This window comes from Staurois parvus, unplaced genomic scaffold, assembly GCF_062004578.1.
Source record: "Staurois parvus isolate SC_StPar_1 unplaced genomic scaffold, SC_StPar_1.0 ptg000242l, whole genome shotgun sequence".
Lineage (NCBI taxonomy): Eukaryota > Metazoa > Chordata > Amphibia > Anura > Ranidae > Staurois > Staurois parvus.
In genome coordinates, this window is record NW_028318038.1 from 2,172,867 (window position 1) to 2,199,409 (window position 26,543).

Genomic DNA, 26,543 nt, shown 5'->3' on the forward strand with positions numbered 1-26,543 from the left:
TCAGCCCTAGTCGTCGGTGTGAATGTAGTCTTATGCAGGCCATAGATGGGTCGAAAATCGGGAGATTTTTCGGCCGAAAATAAAATTGGCCGATTTTCGGATCGTTAGTGGGCTAATTGTTCGGCCGTTTGTCTGTATTTTGGCAGATTTTTTTTATCGGTAAAGTTGGAAAAAAATCGGCCGATTTTGCCGATCGGCCGATTTTCGTGGCAATGATGGGCAAATCGGCCGATCTTTTTACTGATAAAAAAATCTGCGCATGAGCAGTGACCTGCAAGAAGAAGAGGATGAAGAAGAAGAACAAGAAGAAGAACAAGAAGAAGAGGATGAAGAAGAGGAAGAAGAAGAAGATGAAGAGGAGGATGAAGAGGAAGTAGAAGAGGAAGTAGAAGAGGAAGAAGAAGAGGAAGAAGAAGAGGAGGATGAAGAAGAGGATGAAGAAGAGGAAGAGAATGAAGAAGAAGAGGACGAAGAAGAGGACGAAGAAGAGGAGGACGAAGAAGAGGAGGACGAAGAAGAGGAGGACGAAGAAGAGGAGGATGAAGAAGAGGACGAAGAAGAAGAGGATGAAGAAGAGGAAGAAGAAGAAGAGGATGAAGAAGAGGAAGAAGAAGAAGAGGATGAAGAAGAAGAGGAATTCCAGTCCGGCAAAAAATGTCCCTGCAGAGAGCTCGCTATTTCTTTGACAGTTCCTTGACATTTATAGCGGTTGCAACAATGTATCTATTTGTTTCCGAATAAAAACATCTGTATCCTACATGGATACAAATACATTGTTGCAACCGCTATAAATGTCAAGGAACTGTCAAAGAAATAGCGGCGCTCTCTGCAGGGACACATTTTGCCGGCTGTAGACGGGATGAAAATCGGCCGATTTTTTTAGCTTTGCTGGTAACGTCGGCCGCTTCAACGACCGATTTTTCGTTTTTTTAAAAGAAAAATCGGCCGATTTTCGACCCATCTATGGCCTGCATTACAGTGCATTTTTGCATGCTGTGGAATATAGGACTTGCAGGGAGGAGAGGACTGTTTTGATGATTTAAATGTCAAGATATTGGGGTATTTTTAAGTTCTAAAAGCCTGCACTCCTCATTCAGGTCTAAAATCAAAACTGATCCACTCCAGTTAACAGATTAATCGACAATAAAGTGTCATGTGCAAAATGAGTGACGTTGTTGCTTACTAAATCCATGTCTTTCCCTTTTTTAGGATTTCTGTATTGCAATTCCCCTTTCCCAAATTGTGTTCACAGAAGAGCAGGCAGGAGGTATTGGGAAAAGGTAGGTGTTTCATGTTCATTGCATTTTATTTGCAGTAATGTGGTTAATGTGATAAAGGAGTAGAACATGTTCACTTTTAAAGTGAATTTGTTTTTCTATGCCAAGCTTAGTGAATGAGATTTAGTTGTGCCGACTTTAAATTGGTTCTAAAGGCTCAAAGTTTTTTACCTTCATGCATTATATGCATGAAGGTAAAAAACCTTCTGTGTGCAGCAGCTCCCCATGCTCCCCCTAATACTCACCCGAGCCCCCTCTCGATCCAGCCATGTGCACTGGAGTCTCGGTTATCCTAGGACTCCCTCTTCTTATTGACCTGAGACAGAGGCAGGAGCCATTGGATCCCACTGCTGTCAATCACAGCCAGTAAGACAATGAGAAGAGAGGCGGGGCCGAGCCGCGGCTCCATGTGTGAATGCACATGGAGCAGCGGGTGCCCCCATAGTAAGCTGCTTGCTGTAGGGGGACCTGACAGGAGGGATGGGCCAGGAGAGCCTGCGGGGAACCCGAGAAGAGGAGGATCCAGGCTGCTGGGTGTAAAACCACTACACGCAGCAGGTAAATATAGACATGTTTGTTTTCTTAAAAAAAATAAAAAATAAACCTTTAGAATCACTTTAATCATCCAATCATGTAAACAAAAATCTTTTTTCTTTTTGCTTGTACATGGTTGGGTGTACTTTTGTAAAATGAATTTTTGCTTTGTTTCACCTAATTCACTACGTTTAGTAAAAAATCCATTTTGCAAAGGCAGAATTGACTTTGTAGTCAATGTGTTTTGACTAATTTAGCAAACCAGGGTAAATGGGTGACTAGACTGGGTCATATCTGGCACCCTGCTTTTCAGATTTTGGGTTGTGATGCAACATGGCCGAGATTTACCAATACTGAATAGCGGTTGTGCTTTGTAAGTATGTCAGGAGGTACAGCTTGCTAGTATATGGGCAGGGACCAGAGATAGTGTCGTAGATAGTGTACAATGATGCAGTTGTTAGACCATGGTGACTCCCTGCAAACTTTGAAGAATGTTACATTTTCTTAGTTCAGTTGTGGGACAGTAATGCTACAATAGGAAGGCCGAATATTTAGGGGCGCCCACCAGTAAAAATCAGAAGATTCCTGCTGGCGGTTGTAAACGTTGCTTGCAAACACGGTGTGCGACCAGCAGCAGCTGTCATCGGTGGCTGTCAGATTTGTACTCTGTACAAATTAATGGCAGATGGGGCAGTTGTTCACATGTCCCCACTCATCTGAGCAGTTGAATGTGAATACCGACTCTGGATGCAGGTAGTATGCATCCAGAGTTGGGGTTTCTGCAGTGTTTTGGCTGCACACAAACTGTCTGTAGTTAATCCGCCAGTTTGTATGCGGCAATTGCATCCAGAGGTGGTGTTTAGCCGCCTCTGAACACAGCAAACTAGCCACAGATATTCGGCTGTCTGAATGTAGCCTTAGGGCCCTTTCACATGGATCTAAATGGAACATTCATGTTATGTAGTGCATAGCAAAAAAAAAGTAAAATAAAATTCCCAGCTCACTTACCAGCTAGCCTGCAACAAAACCAAATGGACCCTGTCTAACTGTTCACATTAAAAACAAGGGGTTTAGTTGCACAGATTTACAAATATATGTATGAGCCACCATGGCCACGTCAAGGTATCCCAGTGTACTGTGGTCCTAACGCTATAATTTGAAAGTCTTCCAAGTTGAAGCACATAGCAGTGGATAGATTAAGGGCAGGTTTGCCTAGAGGGAGCCAGGTAGGGGTGGTTGCCCTTTGTTTGTTTGTATAGCTGGTGATTTGGTGCAAGGATGCACTGGTTAGCTTCAGCTGCTATTGTTCCCTTGCTAGGTGTCCAGTGCATCCTTGTACCTTTTAAGTTGTGGTGTACTCCCTCCAGGAAAACCTGCCATGCTATGTGCTCCAACTTGGGAGACTCTCAAATTATAAAGTTAGGATCACAGTACACTGGGGTGCCTTGACGTGGCCACTGCGGCTTATACGTATATTTTCAAATGTGTGCGGCTAAACCCCTTGTTTTTAAAGTGAACTGTTAGGGTCAGTTTGGTTTTGTTGCAGGTGAGTGAGCTTGGAGTTTTGGTTTGTTTTTGATGTGCTTTTGTCCTTGCATGTGCTCCTTGCTGCAAAGGCTAGTTATAAAACAAGGAGATATCAGCGAGCGCTACCTAAAATAAAATAGCCGCTAGAACACCAAAAAGGCAACCATAAACCTCCCAATGTGCAGGCTTCACCCTATGAGTAAGTGCTTCGCATGAAACGCGTCGGGGGGGGGGGCTACAGCATCCAGACATCACGCCACCGCTGGTAGCCATCCTGAATTACATATGGTTAGTGTCCTTCCTTTTTACTATACACCTTATTTTGTGAAATAAAGAAACCCCTTTATACAGTATCACATTATGTGGAATCCTTTTGTTGGGCTCTCTCTGTGAGTGCCGTTATTCAAAGACCTTTATAGAGGTGACTCAACGCAATGATACCTATCAAGGGACCCAGAGAGTCTAATATAGATGTGACCAGATGCTGTGATACCTGTTCAAGGACCCAGTGGTGTATAGGAACCTGGCCTGACCTGGGAGCAGATGACCTGATTATACCTGATGAGACAGGATTAATCTCAAATGCGTGTTTAAAGCGCGCTTCTGGTGAGTGTGCATTTCACTTTTTCAGACACATCATCTGTCACCCCTGGATTAGATATCCAAACGCTTTGGTTGTGATCTAATGAGATCTTCACGTTATAAACATCCATTTACATCTGGTTATCTTTGAGACTGTCTAGGTCAGAAAAAGAAAACAAAGAAGATCTTCCTTCTGTTTTCTCAGACTTTTAATGTGACACATCCAAGCTAAAAAAGGATGTAAACAGATGCACACCTGTTTGCTTTTCCCTGTTCATGGGCCTCATGTCAGTGCATATGTGTGGGGTACTTTGGCCAAAGTACTGGGCTGTAGAACCCTTGTGCAAGAACTGCTTGATCCAACCTTTGTGCAAGAAGCGCTTGATATACATGACCTTCAAGATACAATGGCTCTTCAAACCAGCTTTTGGTAACATCATCAAGTATACTACTGGTGGCAAGACCACCCATCTTTCCCAGCAGAGGAAACCTTGGTTTCCATCCCTCCCCAAATTTCTCCACATGAACAAACATGGAGGTGTTAAAGACAAAAATCTTTTAAACATGCATGGCCACTTGTTTGAGACTTATGAAGATGAACTATTCTTGTGTCAGCCAATCAAGTTACCCTTTCTATTCTCCATACTACACTGGAAATAGAAAAGTGAGAATGTAATTGCAGTAACAACAAGGGACCTTTCAGTCCTTTTTTAATATTAAACGGTTACTAAACCTGGGACCCTGCATTCACTATATCTGGTCTCCTACAGTACACAGAACATGGAAATGCAATTAATATAGTAAATATAAACTGCTAAATACCTTTTCTCATCAGCAGTATATAACAGTCTTGTAACTTCTATCAGTGTCCAGCAGAGCACTGGTTACAGCTTGTAGGAGGAGTTTTCCTTCTCCTGTAAGAGGATGCAGGACCCCTGACCCTCTGTCTGGACAGTGTTGATTTGGCCCTGTGCGGATCACATGCACTCTACCAAGGAAAAAAAAACTCTCTAGCAATGCACACCAATCTGAGCATGTGCAGCTTACCCCCAAGTCTCTGTTCCATCAGGAGATATTTAGGAGACACTGGAAGAAGGGGAGGATCAAAGAAGAGAGGATCAACATCCTTTTTACGCAGTTTGAAGGATTAAAGGATAAGTTAACCTTTTAGACAAAAAATAATAAATCCACATTTTTTTTGCAGGTAAAAAAATTTGCATTTATTATTTTTGTCTACAGGAGCCTGGAAACCATTGCACCAGCTGTTTGCCGTACGAGCAAGCAGATACTCTGACAGGAAACTTCAATGAAGTACCACAGCGCTCCACAGCACCATTGTAGTTCATTGAAAACGTCAAGCCCACAGCCGCTAAGGTTGTCAGTACTTGCACTTCATTCATTCACAGAAGTCCGTGAATGAATGATGTGGCGTGTGGGCCAAATTTGTCAAATTTGAGAGATAGCACAGGGAGAAGTCTCTTCTCGTATCTTATCTGTCAGAGGGAGAGGGTGGTGGACGGTGGTTGTGGCTGTGGGAACACTAAAAACATGTGGAACATATAACACCATGTTCCCAAAGGTGAACTTATCCTTTAACCCCTTAGGTTCCATAGTGTGTATAACAAGCATGCTTTACTGCTTTTACTGTTGGGGGTTTAGTAACACTTTAAGTTTCAGTTTAGCTAAGGCTCGGTTCACACTACTGTGACCTTCAGTGCTACTTTGCCAGGTGACTTTCTGGCGACTTGCGGGCGCCTTGATGCAACTTGAGTATGATTTTGATGCAACTTTGTAATCTTCCTGTAATGTCGGATCCAGATCGCATCAATATAGATGAGCATCCGACTTGGTGGCGATTTCTATTAAAGTTGTTGTAAAGGCTGAAGGTTTTTTTTATCTACATGTATTCTATGCATGAAGGTAAAAAACCTTCTGTGTGCAGCAGTGCCCCAAGCCTCCCCAATACTTACCTGAGCCTCATCACAATCCAGCAATGTGAATGATGGCCTGGGCTGTCCTGGGTCTCTGCCTCCTTATTGGCTGAGACACCAAGCGGGAGCCATTGACTTCCGCTGCTGTCAGTCACAGCCAGTGAGCCAATGAGGAGAGAGGGAGGGCGGGCCAAGCCGTAGCTTCGTGTGAATGGAGACATCAAGAAGCACGTGTCCCCATAGCAAACTGCTTGCTGTGGGGGCACCCGACAGAAAGGAGGAGCCAGGGGAGCCTGCCTGTGACCCGAGAAGAGGAGAATCCAGACTGCTCTGTGCAAAACCACTGCACACAGTAGGTAAGTATAGACTTGTTTGTTATTTTACAAAAAAAAAAGTTAACCTTTAGAATCACTTTAAAGTCTATGGGCACAAATCAGATAGAAGTTGCCTTGAAGTAGTACAGGAACCTTTTGTAAAGTCGGGGGGACTTCAGGGGTGCTAATTAAGACAGCTCTCATTGACTAACATGAGAATTCACATGTCATGCAACTTGCAAGTCTGACTCCAAGTCGCGGCAGTGTGAACTGAGCCTAAACTTCCAACTTTGGTGTGTATAGTGTAATTATATACAGTAAACATCCACATAATGTTAGCCGATAATTTCTTTTTTTGTACAATCACAAATAAGCCTTTGTTTTTTCCTGTATAAAGGTTATAGTCCTCTTCCCTAAGCTGTTCTTTCTGATGACAGTAGCAATATGCTGATAACGTGTTCGATGTTCTAGATTTTTCCATGTGCTGATTTTAGATGATCAAAGGCTTAAATTATCTGCTATCTGTGTCTGGCACACGTCCGTATTTTTCCGTGTGAATATTTCAGCCATTGGTCTCCAGAGAGCCTAGCATATAATATAAATATAGGAACACTAGCTGAGAATTGTAATCTTATTTTAGCAAATAGAATATCATGTTGAGGGACATGAAGCGGACTGTGCTAACTGCAATTTCTGTAGTTTATGAAAATGGAACGATTTTAGCATATAAAGTGGTATTAAACCCAAAAAGATAAATGTATTATATTGCAGCTTTCCAATTCTTAGATGTGGTGGCTGCATTTGTGTCCTTTTTTTTTTATCCTTTTTTCCTTTAAAAGACCAAACTGGCAAACGAAAGTAGCAGATAAGATTGGTACAAATAATTATTTAACACTGACCAGTGCTGCTTACAATGGTCAGCTTTTACTCATATGTGTAAAACTTTTATCCCAAAAGGAACAAAAAAAAAGAACTGTTGCTGTAACTGCTTAAAAAGTGTTGCATGGAGTACAACTTTAATCCATTAGACAAGTCCATCTATATCTGCTAGTGAACCTAATACTACCCTTTCCCCAGACTGGCGATGCTGCTGACCAAAGGTGTCTTCATTGCTCTTCCATCCTCCAACAACTTGGAACAGTAAAGATTTTTAGATATTCAATTACATCAATTTTGCCTCGGTTTCTTTTGCAAATATACAAACTAGCTGATCTCCTAACTTCGATGTGGTGCCTAGTATAATCTATTCTCACCCCTCATTTAATGAAAATCTAAGACGGAGTGAACAGTAAGACAAAACGTGCATTGGTTAATAGACCCTGCCATAATCCTTTATGTTGCCTCTGCTCCCCTATAGAATATCCTGGAACCCCCTAAACGTAGACTTTTCTGTTGTGCAAAATACTGACCTCTTCCACCTTGCCACTTGCACCTTGCAACCAGTAGTATGTATTGTGCAGGAAGTGTAGATGGTTTGGGTATAGTCTGTGATTGGGTTTATTTCCCCCACATGTTTGTTCGTTTGTTCACTGATAGTCAATGGGAGGTGTGCCATGTTTATGCCAAATCTCACCATTGATGCCAATGACCACAGCTATGAATACTCAGCAGCCACACAGATCACTGATAACTCTTGGGGTCCTTATATCTCACTTGAACTATGTTATGTAACCAGGTTGAAACCCAACTCCTTATTTCTCCTGGTGTCAAGAAGTTGGATGAATGATGTTGGGTGTCATTCAACTGGGAATAGGACCGGCATAGGACAACAGAGTGAAAACTTTGTAGTGGACAGCACCAAAGAGGAGGTGAATATTGCAGCACAACCTGCATTTTTTTATTTTAAGAAGGCCTGGGCTGCTTATATTTTATCATTATAAAAATTGTGGGGTTGATCTTTAAATGCAATAGTGCTTATCAGAGTTCCTTACTAAATGTGTATGTTATCTGTGCTTGCAGTGCCAAAATTGTTGTACATCTCCATCCACCTTCTCCAAACAAAGAACCTGGACCATACCAAACTAGCCGCTACTCCTACATCAAGCTTTCATTTAGAGAACATGGTCAAATTGAGGTAAATATTAAATGCCCTGCTTCTTAAATATGTTTTGTCTTTTCAGTTTTTGGATTCACTTTAGTAGGATTAGCTTGCTGTAGGTGTCTTTTCTTGAATGTTTGTTAAACCTAACCCCGGAATTATTGATTGTACCTTCAATTGTGACTTGTACAGGTGTTGTCTTTAGCTGTTCAGCATACACTGCACATTTCTCAGATGAAAGGTCTTTGTTTTTCCTTCAATTTTCTTTTTTTTTTTTTTTTTCTTCAGCGAAGACTACTTTCTTCCTAGATACTGGAACTTAAATCTCTTAATTTGCAATGATTCAGCGCGGTTGTCCTCAACCTGGCTTTTGGACTAACGCATCTGGACCCTGCTTTTACTGGACTAGTACGGATAGACTGGAAATGTTTGTAGGGTGCTTTCGGACTCTGCCCTTGTAGAATTTAGCTGCATACATCAGTCATCAGGGAAGTACTAGAATTCTCACTGTAGCAAGAGAGGTGGATTGGATTCTGTCTTGGTGAGAACTTCATGTTCCAGGCTTGTCAACCATAATATTCCAAGCATGGACAATTGGCAGGTACCTGGATGAGGGGGAGTGGTCCTTACATCTGGAGGTGTTCCAGGATCTGTGTCACAGGTATAGGAGGCCACTTTTGGACCTCCTGGTTCAACAACAAACTGGACAGATTTGTCTCCCAGGTATGTGGATGCTCTAGTGGCACTGTGGGATCAATACATCTTGATCTATGCCTTTCCCTCTCTGAAACCCCTTCATCAAGGCGTTTCAGAGATGAAGGGAATTCTGGTGATTCTTATTACTCCTGAGTGACCCAGATGGATTTTGAAAGCTGACCTGGTCTTACACCCCAAGGAGTTCTTCTGGGGGAAGTAACATCTCCTTGCTGCAGCTGGGTCTGAACTAGCATCTGTCTCTTAGCACTGTCGAGGGTCAGGTTTCAGCTCTTTTTATTTTGTTTTTAGAAATCATTCCTCTCATTCCTTGATTAAGACTTTCAGCCACTTCTTCTTTCAAAAAGCCTTTTTTCAGCTGCAACCCCACATGGACCCCTTAAGGGTGCATTGTCCCCTCATTCCACCATCTCTAGTTTGTTCAGACAGACTTATTCAAGCTTGTGGTCTGAAGGATTCAATTCAACATCAAGAAACTGTTTCCCAGATTTGCAAGGTTGCCACATAGTCTTCTGTTCAGATATGTTCTACCAGGTGGACGTTTCGGCCTCATGTGACGCCAGCTACAGGTGTAAGGTCCTGCAGGCAGACTCCAGTTCTCTGTTGTATTCTTCAGCTTGTTAGAAATTGTTTGCTGCATTAGCCACCCCTCTGCTGTTTTTGGATACCCTGAGGGTTAAAAGCATTCTCTGTCCCTCAATGGATAAGACAAAAAATAGGATTTTTCATACATCTGGAGAAATACATATGAACGCCAGATAATGTGGAAAGAGCTTCAACTGCTCAACCTGTATGTCAATTACAATGCTTCAGTTTTATAAAATGTGTGGGGTTTTATTTTTCTGTTAGCTCATGAAAATCTTCTGTTTGTTTTACATTAGAGGGCAGGCAGGATAACAAGATTCTCCCGCAACAGAATGTATATAATGTTGTAGGACAAAAACTGCCAAACATTCTAGTGTACAAATTGATTTTCCTGGGAAATAGTGTCTAAGAAAGAGCATTGGTATAAACAATCTTTCCTTTTATAAATAAATCTACATATTTATTAAAAGCTAATGTTTGTTTATAATTTATTTTCGGAGGGGGGTTATAGCAACAAACACATTAACCTAGCTACAGTGATTTGTGCTGTTAGCGTGAATGGAACAATCTGTTTGTTTTGTTTCTTTTTTGTTTAGCTCCTAGGTTCAAAAATAATATATTGGTGTATGGCCGGGTCTACATATAATATGTACAGTATGTATGCATGTGCTTAAAGCAGAAATTATGGGACAACATTTTTTGCCCGTGCAGTGGGGCTGTATCGGCACTGCACAGGTTAAATGCTGGTTTTGTTCTAGGGAAGAGGATCCCGAAGATATACTCACCTGACCTACCGATCCTCCCTGCACAAGACTGATCCCTCGGCTCCTGTCCCCCGCGGTCCAGCGGTCTTGTAAATGGACTGTTCCTGATGTCAGCACGCTCAATGCACTCTCCACAGACAAGAACAGTCCACCGCTGGACCATGGGGGAGCGTGGTTTTCTGTAGAATCGGTGGGTCAGGTGAGTATGAGCTTAGTCCTCACCCTTAGAAAAAATAAGCAGCTGATCTATGCAGTGGGGGCACAGTGCCACTGCATGGTGAGAAAAGAAAAAATTAACTGGAGTTCTGCTTTAATATGAATATACTGTAAATACAAGTCCAAAATCAGGTCCAACTTAAAGAAGCTATCTTTTTAGCCACAAACAAACCTATATCCCTTATTCATAGATCACAAGTTACTAACAAAAAGAACAGAACAATCTATAGGAAAATGACATATTTTCCATGTGTTAGCAGTACCTGTGAATAGAATTATTAGCGCCAGTGGCAGTACATTATTATGTACTATTGGTCTTGTATTTTAGTTCAATCGACGACTGTCAGAGGAGTTAACACAGAGAAGATGGGAAAGGACATCATCCTCACCCTCTATTCAGTTGAGCAAAGGTCCACAGGTAAAGTCTGTCTGTATATGTAACTTACACATGCAAATGCACACTCTTTCTCTCCAGGACATCAATATATATGGAATGTTGATTACCATATTGCAGAGCCATGAAGTACAAGGACACATAGGGGTTGGTTTACTAAAACTGGAGAGTGCAAAATCTGGTGCAGCTGTGCAAGGTAGCAATCGTCTTCTAACTTCAGCTTGTTAAATTAAAAAGGAAGTATGTTTTTTTTTTTTTTTTTAAATCATACTTGCGTAAGTGGATGCAGCATCGATCCGATGCGGCATCTGTCCCCCGCCGGCTCTAAGGGTGAGAACTGAGCGATCAAGCACTGCTGATTGCTCAATTCTCTCAGCCGATGTGAGCAGGCAGCGGTGACTATCAGTTACCGCTGTCTGCTCTGTTCTCCCCCCTTCCCTGGTGTTCACTGGAGCACTGGGCTGTAGAGGGGGCTGGAGCAGCTGGCTCAGCCTCTCAGTGGCTCATGTGCTGGTCCAGGCTCCTGGGTGGATCCCGACTATATGGTCATGAACTTTCCCCATCCTGGATTGGCTCTGTGACGTCAGCTGACAGTGGGCTTTAACTTTTAAATGGGTCACAGGATTGCAGAACAAACTGCAGTCCTGTGATCCATACAAGTACAGCCAAACGAGCTTTGGCTTTACTTCTCCTTCAAGCTTTTACAAAATAACCTGGAGCTGATTGGTTTCTATCCAGAGCTGCAGCAGATTTTGGTCTCTCCAATGTTAGTAAATCAATGCCATAGCAGTCAGAAGTTGTCTATTCTAAAGCTGGCTATCCATGTAAAGAGTGCTTTTTAAACTGCTTTTATGGAGGAATCTTATGCTGCCGGCTATTGTAATCTGACAGTTGGTGCCCAATGCTGTCAGAATATCTGAATAGTGACTGCAGCTGATTTACTGCAGTCACTTTTTAGCCGACTTCTTTTTGTCCAGCTCTGTCAATTGCTCAGTTGTCATTTGTTGAGTTCGGTGGTATCAGCAGGGCCACACAAGTTTGGAATTTCAACTGATTCACAGGAAACTGGCAATGTTAAAGCAATGTATGGCCAGCTTTAGTCTTCTAGCCCTTCCAATGGAGCTGTTGAGGACACATATTGGTTGTGTTAAGCTACTTCTTACCTTTTGTATTATGTTGCTTTATTCCTGCCTGCAGAAAGAGTATATATGGAGAGTTGGTTTAAGAATTTCATGCTCATGCAGTGGTAGCATGGTGAGTAAGTGGATGTTTTTTTTTGCCCTGTCCTGACACAGTTTCCACAATTTTTATTTCCTCAAATTGTTTGTGATTACAATACACACCAATTTCAACCAAGATTTTTTTTTTCCCCTGAGGAGAGTTTGCTGAGATGCCTGCTGTGAACTGAAAGAGTTCAGCTAAAAGGTGAGTGTATACAGGTTAATACCTCACCAGTGATGTACGAAGAGAAATCTCCTCATTCTAAAGCTGGCCATAGATGTGAAATTCAGCTGGTTCAGCAGGGACCGGTTTAATTTCAAACCATGTGTATCCATTCCTGTTTGAGAGAAGTTGATCGTTAGATTTTTTTTTTATCAAATGGGAATGTTGGAAAACTTTTTTTTGATCAGCAGCTGCAGCCACTGATTGGTGTATTCTGACAGTACTGAGTCCCGATTTTAGAATGCAGTGTCCTGGTTTGTGTGGATGGTGGAATCCATTTTTTTTTTCTTCAATCAGCCCACTGACTAAACTGAAAAAAAAAAACGAATATATAATCCCCCACAGCCATTTCCTCCTGTACCACTATCCCCTCCCTCCTAGATTGTAAGCTCCAAGGAGCAGGGCCCTCGAACCCCTCGTGTATCGCATTGTTACTGTATTGTCTCATGTACTGTCTCCCACTATAATGTTCAGCGCTGAGCAAACGTTTTGGCGCTATATATACTGTATAATAATATGATTAGCCTTACTTAGACCTTTAAATTGGCTCTGTCTCCTCAACTTGACTGACAAATGGATTCAATGGGTGAAAAGTGCACACCCTTTTCTCTGGGAGAGTAATAATTGGCAATCCATCCTGCACTGATCTTCCAGAAGGTTAATTTATTGTCCATGAAACCTATCCAATGTAGAACTGCTAAATTGTTGTCTGTACCATGTCAGGTAATATAGGTTTGTAATTATACTTTTGAGGAGCCTCCTTCAGTTTTACAAGTTAACACTTTTTTTTTCTAACGCTTTGTTTTAAATGGAAAGGATGGATTCCCTGAGGATGCACATGGTTAGCACTTGTTTGTTTGTGACTCATCATTAACCATTAAACCCTTAGGACATAACATAAGTAAAGTATAATTCCTGATAAGCTGCTTGAAGATTAAATTTGCAGAGGTACCAACAAGTTACTTGGTTGCAGCCACTCCTAATCTGTAAAACCCTTGAAGTATATGACTTTGATGAAAAGTTAAAGCTGAACTCTGGGCATATAAATAGGTCACAAATGAATGCAGCTAGGTATTCATTGAGAAATGTAAATAGTGCAAGTACCTAAGTTTGATATGGTATCAGCCCCTTGCAATCTCCTATACATAAGGACTGGGAAAGGGAGGGGGTATCCCTGGGAACAAACCGAGTGTGTTTTATGCAAGGAACCTGCTGATAGGACAAGTGAGAAAAGCAGTCTGCTGCTGCTCTTTTACTGTCTAGTCAGTAGGCTGGGGGAAATACAAATACTTCGGTAGGCAAAACAGGTCCCGTGAATATGTATTTATTTTGTGTATTTTGCTGTTTCTCTTCAGTTTTAACTTGAAGATTGTAACAGTTCTGAGATTATTTTTGTAGGATTTATAGGAGGGAAGTCCCATCTTTTACTGTTAATGTATTTTTTTTTATTGTTGTAAGAGCTCATGCATGTATATTTTGTTGGCTTTTCTTCACGATGCAAGTCATTGTGAATGCAAAAGGAACATTAAAATGATATTAAAGGCATAAAAAAAAACCAACAACTAATATGTCATAGGAATAAGAGAAATAAGTGAGCGCTTTATACATAAAACAGCTAGGCACACAGGACAACCAACAGCGATCCTCAAAAGAGCATTTGAAAAAAAGTGCAGCACTAAAATAAAATGGAATAAAAACTAATATGCATATACATATAACAGAATATATTGAAGTATAAAATAGTCCCAATAGAGATGACTTGAAGTGAGAAATGCACACTAACCAGATGTGCACATTAAATGTGCAGTGTAGATATCCTACAGCTCAAAACAATGATCATCAGGATGATAAAGGTAGACGTATTCCCTCGATCAAGCAGATCCTCGAATGATGCACAGATGAGCAGAAAGAGATTCCCCTTGGAAAGTCAGGTGTGGAGAGTAGGAGTTTTTGAGAAAGACCTGTTGGAGTGCTGCACATGTGCTGGGAGCTGCCAAACAGCCCGAGTTGGACTGAGCTAACCTTGGGGGAGCATTTTTATCCTAGACACTGCTTTGCCTAGTGGAGGAGTCCTGCTCTTTGGTGGAATTGTACCAGGTTCTATCTTCAAGGGGAATCTCTTTCTGCTCATCTGTGCATCATTCGAGGATCTGCTTGATCGAGGGAATACGTCTACCTTTATCATTCGTTTTTATTCCATTTTATTTTAGCGCTGCACTTTTTTTTTCAAATAAACTAATATGTCATACTTGCCTGCTCTGTGCAGTGGTTTTACACAGAGCAGCCCAGATCGTCCTCTTTTTGGGTACCCCGCAGGTGCTCCTGGCCCCTCCCTCCTGGAATGCATGAATGTAGAAAACAATGAGCCTTTACTTTGAGCAACTGAGATGCAAATCAAACTGACATCTAGGCAAATCAAAGCATCTCTGAAGCATCTGAAAGCAAATTGTGTTTAACTTTCAACTGAATATTATACCCTTATACATGAGCCTTAACCACTTGCCTACCCATCATGCCCAGGCCAGTTTTCAGCTTTCAGCACTGTCGCACTTTGAATGACAATTGCGCGGTCATGCAACAATGTAGCCATATGACATTTTGATCATTTTTTTCACACAAATAGAGCTTTCTTTTGGTGGTATTTAATCGCCACTGGGTGTTTTTATTTTTTGCACTATAAACAAAAACGAGCAAATAATTTGAAAAGTTTTTTTTCGTTGTTTCTATTATAAAACTTTGCAAACAGGTAATTTTTCTCCTTCACTGATGTGCGTTGATGAGGCTGCACTGATAGGCAGCACTGATGGGCACTGATGAGGTGGCACGGATAGGCAGCACTGATGGGCCCTGATAGGCTGCACTGATGAGGCGGCGCTGGTGGGCATTGATGATGAGGCACTGATGATGCTGCACTGATATTCAGCAATGATGGTCACTGATAGGTGGCGCTGACTGGCGGCACTGACTTACGACACTGCTGAGCACAACTGCTGGCAGCACTACTGGGCACTGGTGGGAGGCACTGGTGGGTGGCACTGCTGTGCGGCACTGCAGGACACTGATCATCAGTGCCGATCTGCTCTGTGACAGCTGCCAGTTATCAGCAGTACTTTCTTGAGGAAAGTGCAGCTGATAATAGGCAACTGTCACAGAGCAGATCGGCACTGATGATCAATGCCCTGCAGTACCTCCCATCAGTGCTGCTCAGCAGTTGCATCCAGCAGTGTCACCCAGCAACTGTCATTGGACACAGCTGATCACGTGGTAAAAGGCCGCTGTGATTGGTGTTTTACCTCATTACATTATCAGCTGTATCCGTAGGACAGAGAGATCGCTGTGGGTGTGTGGGAGGGCACGCTCTGGGAGGACGTCATATGATGCCCTCCCTGAACTGGACAACCACACTGTAGCCATCATTCGGCTATAGTGCGGTTAGCAAGTGGTTAAAGTGTATATCAGGGTTAAGTAAAAAAAAAAAATCTATCATATCTTAATTGTACGGCACTGTCCACAGGCAACTTATTCATACATCACAAACCTACAAAAATTTCCCAGCTCACATACCAGCTAACCTGCAAACAAACCAAACTGATCCTGTCTAACGATTCACATTAAAGACAGATGGTTTTGTTTCATACATTTGCAAATATATTTGGAAGCCACAGTGCCCACGTAAAGGCTCCTCTGTAGCTGCGGTTCTAACTCTATAGTTTTGAGAGTCTACAAGTTGGAGTATACAGTGGATATAAAAAGTCTACACTCCCCTGTTAAAATGTCAGGTTTTTGTGACGTCAAAAAATTAGACAAACATAAGTCGTTTCAGAACTTTTTCCACCGTTAATGTGACCTATTAATTGTACAACTCAATTGAAAAACAAACTGAAATCTTTTAGGGAGGGGAAGTAAACATAAAAAAAACTAAAATAATGTGGTTGCATAAGTGTGCACACCCTCTTATAACTGGGGATGTAGCTGTGTTCAGAATTAAGCAATCACATTCAAAATCATGTTAAATAGGAATCCGTGCACACCTGCCATCATTTAAAGTGCCTCTGATTAACCCCAAATAAAGTTCAGCTGTTCTAGTAGGTCTTTCCTGACATTTTCTTAGTCACATCCTACAGCAAAAGACATGGTCCACAGACCGCTTTCAAAGCATCAGAGGGATCTCATTGTTAAAAGGCATCAGTCAGGAGAAGGGTACAAAATGATTTCCAAGGCTTTAGGTATACCGTGGAACACAGTGAATACAGTCTTTATCAAGTGGAGAAAATATGGCGCAACAGTGACATTACCAAGAACTGGACGTCCCTCCAAAATTGATGAAAAGATGAGAAGAAAACTGGTCTGGGAGGCTGCCAAGAGGCCTAGAGCAACATTAAAGGAGCTGCAGGAATATCTGGCAAGTACTGGCTGTGTGGTACATGTGACAACAATCTCCCGTATTCTTCATATGTGTCGGCTATGGGGTAGAGTGGCAAGACGGAAGCCTTTTCTTATGAAGAAAAACATCCAAGCCCGGCTAAATTTTGCAAAAACACATCTGAAGTTTCCTGAAAGCATGTGGGAAAATGTGTTCTGGTCTGATGAAACCAAGGTTGAACTTTTTGGCCATAATTCCAAAAGAAATGTTTGGCACAAAGACAACACTGCACATCACCAAAAGATCACCAAAAAAACACCATACCCACAGTGAAGCATGGTGGTGGCAGCATCATGCTTTTGGGCTGTCTTTCTTCAGCTGGAACTGGGGCCTTAGTCAAGGTAGAGGGAATTATGAACAGTTCCAAAATACCAGTCAATATTGGCACAAAACCTTCAGGCTTCTGCTAGAAAGCTAAAGATGAACTTCATCTTTCAGCATGACAACGACCCAAAGCATACATCTCAACAAAGGAATGGTTTCACCCAAAGATCAAAAAGTTTTGGAATGGCCCAGCCACAGCCCAGACATGTATGCGATCGAAGATCTGTGGGATGATCTTAAGAGGGCTGTGCACAGGAGATGCCCTCGCAATCTCACAGATTTGGAGTGTTTTTGCAAGGAAGAGTGGATAAATATTGCCAAGTCAAGATGTGCCATGATGATAGACTCATACCCAAAAAGACTGAGTGCTGGAATCAAAAGGTGCTTCAACAAAGTATTGGTTTAAGGGTGTGCACACATATGCAGCCATATTATTTTAGTTTTTTTATTTTTACTTCCCTCCACCTAAAAGATTTAACTTTGTTGTTCAAGTGAGTTGTATGCTTTATAGGTAGAAAAAGTTTTGATTTATCTTTGTCTCATTTTTTTTACATCACAGAAACCTGACATTTTAGCAGGGGTGTGTAGATTTTTTATATCCATTGTATGTAGCAGTGGATAAATTAAGGGCAGGTTACTCCTAATAAATTAAGGGCAGGTTACCTGGAGGGAGCTTACTCCTTAAAGGCACAGGGATACACTGGACACTCCGCAAGAGCACAATGGCAGCTTAAGGCATCAAATGTACCCCCATCCCAAATCAGCGAACAGCCTATACAAAAAGATGCCAACCACCCCTATTTACCTTTGCAGTAAGGTGCACATGGAAGGGCAACTCGCATCACAAACGAACAAAAATTTCCCAGCACACTAACCAGCTAGCCTGAAAACAAACCAAACCTATTCATACACCATGGGTTATAGACTTGTACCTTCAGGCAATTGGAAATGGGCAAGCTCATGGGTTATAGACTCGTACCTCCAGGTGATTAGAAACTGGCAAGCTCATGGGTTATAGACTTGTACCTCCAGGTGATTAGAAACTGGCAAGCTCATGGGTTATAGACTCGTACCTCCAGGTGATTATAAACTGGCAAGCTCATGGGTTATAGACTCGTACCTCCAGGTGATTATAAACTGGCAAGCTCATGGGTTAGAGACTCGTACCTCCAGGTGATTAGAAACTGGCAAGCTCATGGGTTATAGACTTGTACCTCCAGGTGATTAGAAACTGGCAAGCTCATGGGTTATAGACTCGTTCCTCCAGGTGATTGGAAACTGGCAAGCTCATGGGTTACAGACTTGTACCTCCAGCTGATTGGAGACTGGCAAGCTCATGGGTTACAGACTAATACCTTCAGGCGATTGGAAACTGCCAAGCTTTCGAGGACAAGCTACCCATCTGGGACACCTCCCCACAACCTTACACCACTCCATGAGTCCTCAATTTAGTTGCTATTGTCTGTAGGTCAGGGCTTAAAATTTCAAGTCCTGAGCTACTAGCCAGGCCTTAAGAGTTACTCGCCACCAACAAACACACACAAACAGAGACACCTGTACATACAGACATGTACATACAGATACACACACAGAAACATGTACACTGACGCACAGAGACACATGTACACACACACACATACAGACACGTATACACACACAGGCACGTACAGACATGCATAAACACAGATACATGTACATACACAGAAATACACATGCACAGACACATGTACATACATACACAGACACATGTACACACTGACACATGTACGTACATACACACACACATATATGTACATACACGCAGACACATGTACGTACATACATACACACACAGCCCTATAAAAAGTTGCAGTACTTTGTTGTTCACTCCCAGAGCCAGGTACAGCACTCTAGGTGGAGGCAGAGAGCACAGCACACACTCCTTCCTTTTGCTCCCAGCGCCAATTACAGATCCGGCCTGAGCTCCGAGCCTGCTCAGCAAGATGGCCCTGGGGGACACACTCACCCCCACCATAATTTCCACTCACCATTGGCGAGCAGGCGAGTGGAAATTTCAAGGCCTGATGTAGGTGATGTACCTTTTCTCCTTCATGGAGAAACCAGCTTCACTACTTTATTATTTTTCTAAAGAATTCTTCAGTCAACCCTCATTGTCTGAAAAAGCAGTGTTTCCAGGTCAGTGAATCCTTGGCAGAACATTTGGAGCCATTTTCGGAACTCACGCTGTGAGGAAGGCCTGCAATATTGGTCCGGGCACTGCATCCTGTGTGGGGCGCTCACCTTGGCACTTAGTGCAATGCGTTGGTTTAGCTGAAGGGTGCTATACAGGTCCAGAGCCATGTTCCATCATTTACAGTACATCTCTGCAATACTTTTCTCTAGCTTTTATTAATTGCCTCCGTATTTTTAAAGGAAAACTCCACTTTTGCTATGAAAACAAACTTGTTCAGTCCAATTATTTGTATTTTTCAAGGGATTTTAGAAAGGTTAACTGCATATTATCTATCACGTCTGTTCTGTACATATGAAATGCTACAGAATATGTAACTCCCACATAAACCCAGGGAATTAGAAAAATATATGGCTAGATTGCTTGTTTGTAGGTCAAACTTAGTATGCATTTATTTTGTTCTTAATTTTGTTGCTTTTCAGTGTCTATCCCTCATTGTGCAAGGAGCATTAAGATTTCCATTGTGAGCTGCTGCACTGTTTACAGAACTATTGACAATGCCCAGGCAGCTGGTCAATGCATATTTACATCCTGTAGGTCATGATTATTTAGTTCATAAAATTCTGTTTTCTGCTAAGAATGGTTTCATGTTCCTTCCTCTTTCCATTTTCTCCTACACAGGCTGGAAGAATAAAAGCGGTTGGAATTGTTGGCATTGAGAGAAAGCTGGAAGAGAAAAGAAAGGAGACTGACAAAAACATTTCCGAGGTTAGTGTTACACTGACCCTTCTTAGAGTCAGCCATGATGAATTAGGAGGCTTGTGACTCACCGGCTGCTAGAACTGCTAGCCAAAGCCTCTCCTACCTATTAGTGCCACCTTTTACTGGGTATTGAATTGACCTACCACACATCTGCGTGTAGAAATCTTTAAACGCAGGAAAAATTGTGCGCTTGGTGCAAAAGAAGTAAAGCAGCAACCTATATTCTGGACACAAGAAAATACAAAAATAGTTAATCTAAAAGGTGCTTAAAACCAATATCTCTGTAGTGATCAACACAAAGTTATGTTAGTTGTGCTCAAAAGTTTGCATACCCTGGCAGAAATTGTGGAATGTTGGCATTGATATTGAAAATATGACTGATCATGTCAAAAAATGCTCTTTTATTGAAGGATGAAGATCATATGAAGCCATTTCTTATCAAATAGTTGTTTGGCTCCTTTTAAAATCATAATAACAGAAATCGCCCAAATGGCCATGATCAAAAGTTTACATACCCTGGAATGTTTGGCCTTGGTACAGACACACAAGGTGACACACACGGGTTAAAATGCCAATTAGAGGTTAATGTCCCACATCTGTGGCTTTTAAATTGCAATTAGTGTCAATGTATAAAGAGTCAATGAGTTTGTTAGCTCTTACATGGAAGCACTGACTAGGCTAGATACTGAGCCATAGGGATCAGAAAAGAACTGTCAAAAGTCCTACTTAACAAGGTAATAGAACTTTATACTTTACTTGATAATAACTGGCTTCATATGATCACCATCCTTCAATAAAAGAGCATTTTGTGGCATGATCAGCCATATTTTCAATATCAATGCCAAAATGTCACAATTTCTGCCAGGGTATGCAAACCTTTGAGCATAACTGTATGTGTAAAAAATAATATTCATATTAAAGCTTAATAAACAATGTGCGTCACATAAATAACAATCACATAATAAATTTGTGCATAACAAAAGGGGTAAATGTTAAAGAAAAGTATATGAAAGTCCAAATGTGAAATCTTGACAGTAATAAAAGTCCACCTGTAAGAATCCCAAACCACCTCACATATAAGTGTGCCAGTTTCCTGACTAAATGGTAATGATCTCCAAATGATAGGAGATCAACAGCACAGAAATCATCCAAATGGAGGGCCACCACTCAGGGTCCCACTGACTATATCCCCTCCATGGTCCTTCACTGGTTATCACCTCAGAGTAATAATGGGTAGGAGAAAGAACAAAGGCCCATAGAGCAGTATGCTAAAACCACATGATTTATTAACAGCAGATATATTCATAAAGGTTACAGAGTAACACAGGCAAAACATACTACACCAGGGATTAACAGTGGGTGTAGAACATCATATGCCACTGGCCTTGCCCTACAAGTCGGGTGCAGTGGACATCTTCAGGGTATGTAAAAATCTATAGTTAGGACTCATTCACACAGGCGACCAGGGAGCTACGACTTGACCACCCACTTAAAGAACGCCATACATGGTGGGCAGTTCAACTGTCAAACGCAAACCATTTAGGTATAGGGTGGTTTAGCCTTTTTAGGGTTTAAACAGGCAATGAGGAGGTGACATATATCTTCCACACTGCTGGACTTCAGTTGCTTTCTGGTTTCTGGCCTAGGCCAAAATATGTCACACCTCCCAGGAGTCTGCATTTTATTTTCTTTCTTGTTTAAGCACTTCTTCTCTGCATGCCTGAGCTAAGAGCAGATGGATTCCAGGAAGTAAATGAAGCAAGAATCATCTGCTGTTACTCAAGATGGCCGCTACTAGAAATGCTGGGGGAAGGGGGGGGGGAGGTTACAGTGAATTCTCAACAAAATAAAGCATGGAGACACAGACAGTTTGCTTTGGATTTTATAAATGAATTAATTAGCGTTTTTGGTTTGTAATGCTTTGGTACAGTTAAAAAGGAACTTCACTCTCTCATAGTCAACATTGACTATGTTTAATCCTTATGCTGCTAGCATTAGTAAATAGATATGAAAATATATTTTTTTTGCTTGTTTTAACTCTTTTTTTAACATTTCTTCAGTTACTTCCTGGTTGACATGCCTAGGCACATGATATCATACATCCCAGGAGTCTTCAGGAGGGGAGGAAGGTGGGAGGGATTTTCTCAGCTAAGTATACTCTCCTGCCTGCATGCCTGAACTAAGGGCAGATGGATTCCAGGAAGTAAATGCTACATGAATCATCTGCCCTTACTCAAGATGGCCATGGCCAGAAATTCTAGGGGGTGGTTTTCAAAGTGATTTCCTAGCAAAATAAAGCATGGATACATTGATTTATGGTTGAGTTTGCTTTGAATATTAAAGGTGAATAAATAGCGTTTTTGGTTTGTGGTGCTCAGATGCAGTATAGCCCCACTTTAAGTTCTGCTTTAAATTAAATACATCCCTAACATTGTTTTGATTTAGGAGATGACCAGAGATGAGCAGATGTTGCACTCTTACGGATGTGGCTTGTGCTGTTTCTCTTAACCACTTCCCGTCCAGTCCATGTATATAAACGGCCAGGCGGGAGCAATGCAGGGACGGGTGGCCGTTTATAAAGAATGCAGCCAGAGAGAAGGAGAAATGATTGCTTGTACAGCCTTTATGGGTGTAAAAAAAAAATAATAATCTTCATCACCAGCCACAAGTAGTACAGTGTCACTGTGGTGACACTGTACTGCTAGGGTGACTGTATGTTAAAAAAAACACATACATAAAATATAAAAAAAATTAAAAATGTAAACTAAAATTTTGAAAAATTATTATTTTTGGTTATAAACTAATTTGGGTTATTTTTTTTACTAAAAAAGATAACTGAATACAATTTGGCCAAGGTTAATGAAGAAAGAATATTTACTTGCAAAATTTTATAAGAAAAACACTTTTTTTTCAAAATTTTTGGACTTTTTCATTTATATAGCAAAAAAAATAAAATAAATCCCAGTGGTGAATATATACCACCAAAATAAAGTTTTATCTGTCTCAAAAAAATGCTAAAAAATTCACATGGGTACAGTGTTGCATGACTGCGCAATTGTCATTCAAAGTGTGAAAGCTGAAAATTGGCCTGGACAGGAAGGGAGTAAAAGTGTCCGGACATGAAGTGGTTAAGCCACTGGAATAAAAATTTTGAAAAAGGGGAGCCGGTAAAGAAAATACTGACCTGTCCTGCCACCTGTCCCTTCTTTCTTTTGAAGAGCTAAGCTAAGTTTGTTGAAGGATCCTCAGCATCTCAAATATTTTTGGGTTTTCAGATGTCTGGTCCTCTCTGGGCACTGTGGTCCCTTCCACAGGTTACTACACTACTATTGGGTGCTGTAATGACATCAGGCAGGAACATGTAGGACTGACCCAGTTACAGTGCCAACCTATAATAAGCTAGTGTTAATAGCCTTTTTTTTGTATCACTTGTGCTTGGCGATTTTTGAGTGAAGAGAATTGCAGAATTTCCACAATTTTTAAAAGTTAGAACTGCAGATTAGGCCTTAAAGTGGTTGTAAACCTCAGGCATGAAAAAGGAACAAAGCATATCGCTCTATAGTGTGGACTTGTCTCAGTTAACCATTTGAGCTCTGGAAGATTTTACCCCCTTTGTGACCAGGTCATTTTTTGCAGTTCAGCACTGAGCTACTTTAACTGGCGATTGTGCGGTCATGCAATGCTCTGCGCAAAGAAAATCTATATCATCAGTTTTTTTTACAAGAGCTTTCTTTTGATGGTGTTTGATCAACAATGGATTTTCTATTTTTTGAGATATAAACAAAAAAAGACCCACAATTAAAAAACAAAACATTATTTTCTACTTTCAGGAAAACATAGCCAATGAAAAATAAAAAATAATAATTTCTTCATTCATTTTGGCCAAAATGTATTCTGCAACATGTCTTTGGCGAAAAAAAATCCAAATAAGTGTATATTTGGTTTGCGTGAAAGCTATAGTGTCTACAAACTATGGTGTGTATATATACTGGAATTTTCATTTATATTTTTATACTAGTAATGGTGAGGATCAGCGATTTAGAGTGGGATTGTGATAGTGTGGTGGGCAATTTGACACGGACAGTGAGGGGGACTGACTAACTGTCACTGACATGCCCAGTGACAGTAATACAGTGATCAGTGCTAAAAATATACACTGTCACTGTACTAATGACACTGGCTGGAAAGGGGTTAACACCTAGGGCGATCAAAGGGTTAAATATGTTCCTAACAATGTTTAGTGTGTTTACCCTGTGTTTTTTTTTACTAAGCAATGTGCGGGTTTTTACACAGGCACTACCCCCCAGCCTACACACAGTTAAACCTTTGATCGCCCCTCATGTTAACCCCTTCCTTCTCAGTGCCATTACTACAGTGTCAGTGCTTTTATTTTTTTTAGCACTAATCTCTGTTTTGGTGTCACTGGGGATGTCAGTGACACCAAGTCAGTTCCCCCCAGTGTCAGAATGCCCACCGCAGTCATGCTATAAGTCGCTGATCACCGCCATTACTAGTAAGAAAAAAAAAAATTCCAGTATCTATACTGCCATTTGTAAACTAACTTTCATGTAAACCAATTACTTTACACATATTGGGATTTTTTTTTTATTTAGCAAAGTCATGTAGCAGAATACATTTTGGCCTAAATTTATGACGAAATTAGATTTTTTTTACTGGACATGTTTAAAAGCAAAAAGTAAAAAATATTGTTTTATTTTTCTCAAAATTATCTTTATTTTTTGCACTATAAAACAAAAAGACCAACGTACAGGCTATCAAATACCGAAAGAAAGCTCAATTCGTGGGAAAAAAAGGACGTAAATTTTATTTGGGTGCAGCGTTGCATGACTGCACAATCGTCGGTTAAAGTAACGCAGCGCCGTAACGCAAAAAATGGCCTCAGGAGAGCAAGTGGTTAATAATAAAAAGGTCCGGTCCTGGCATGTAGGCGATTTACAAAATAATCTAGAGGTGAGTGACTGGGGACAAAGAGAAGGCAAATTTATTAAATACCTTCTTCAGCTCTGTGTATACAAAGAAGCATGAGGGAGCTCTTGTCTATAATGGGCATGGTATTGACACAGCTCCAGATGATCCACATTGGCTCACAATTGATATGATCCAGAAATATTTAGACAGAATAAAGGTGAATAAGGCACCTGGACCGGATGGCATACACCCACGGGTCCTTAAAGAATTGAGCTCTGTCATTGTCATGGGACTCTTTAATGACTGGCATAGTACCACTGGATTGGCGTAAGGCCAATGTGGTGCCAATATTTAAAAAGTCAAAATCTTTATCAAGTAATTATAGACCTGTTAGTTTAACTTCTATAGTTGGGAAGATATTGGAGAGTTTAATAAAAGACCACATAGATGAGTTCTTGCTGGAAAAAAATATTTTAAGCAACAGACAGCATGGATTCATGAAAGACAGAAGTTGTCAAACAAATCTGATTTCTTTTTATGAGGAGGTGAGCAAAACCTTGGACAGAGGGGTGATGGTGGACGTGGTATACTTGGACAGAGGGGTTGCGGTGGACGTGGTATACTTGGACAGAGGGGTTGCGGTGGACGTGGTATACTTGGACAGAGGGGTTGCAGTGGACGTGGTATACTTGGGTTTTGCAAAAGCGTTTGATACAATTCCCCATACACGGCTAATGTGTAAGGTAAAGTCTATGGGCTTGGAAAAATCTGTATGTAAATGGATAGAAAACTGGCTAAAAGATCGTATTCAGAGAGTAGTGGTTAATGATTCATACTCTGAATGGTCTAGGGTGGTCAGTGGTGTCCCCCAAGGTTCAGTGTTGGGACCCTTACTTTTTAATATATTTATAAATGAAATAAGGTCTGGGATTAAAAATCCCATTTCAGTCTTTGCAGATGACACCAAGCTGTGCAGTGGAATAATGTCCTTACAGGATGTCTCCAATTTACAAGCCAACCTCAATGCACTGTTTAATTGGGCAACTATGTGGCAAATGAGGTTTAATGTTGATAAATGTAAGGTTATGCACTTGGGGCTAAGAATATGCATGCATCATACATACTAGGGGGGTGCAACTGGGGGAGTCAATGGTGGAGAAGGATCTGGGAGTTCTGGTAGAACACAAGCTTAATAATGGCATGCAATGCCAAGCTGCGGTTTCTAAAGTGAGCAAAATCCTCTCTTGTATTAAAAGAGGTATAGACTCCAGAGAGAGAGATATCATATTACCCCGGTACAAATCATTAGTAACACCTCATCTGGAATATGCAGTTCAGTTTTGGGCACCAATTCACAAAAAAAACATTGGGCAACTGGAGAAAGTATAGAGAAGGGCAACCAAACTGATACGAGGCATGGAGGAGATCAGCTATGAGGAAAGATTAGAGGAACTGAATTTATTCTCTCTTGAGAAGAGGAGATTAAGGGGGGATATGATCAACATGTATAAATACATCAGTGGTTAATATAGCGAACTCGGTGTAGATCTATTCACTCTGAGGTCATCACTGAGGACAAGGGGGCACTCTACGTCTGGAGGAAAAGTAAGGAATCT

General features: G+C 41.2%; 1 protein-coding gene across 1 annotated transcript in view; it reads left to right on the plus strand.

Moving 5' to 3' along the window:
* VPS36 (vacuolar protein sorting 36 homolog) overlaps window positions 1-26,543 on the plus strand; it is an 81,191-nt gene that overhangs the window by 20,871 nt on the left and 33,777 nt on the right. The window contains exons 3-6 of the mRNA XM_089680339.1: window positions 1,210-1,280; window positions 8,125-8,239; window positions 10,811-10,900; window positions 19,918-20,004. Of these exons, the coding sequence (XP_089536465.1) occupies window positions 1,210-1,280; window positions 8,125-8,239; window positions 10,811-10,900; window positions 19,918-20,004 (363 nt within the window). The remainder of the gene's footprint in view (window positions 1-1,209; window positions 1,281-8,124; window positions 8,240-10,810; window positions 10,901-19,917; window positions 20,005-26,543) is intronic.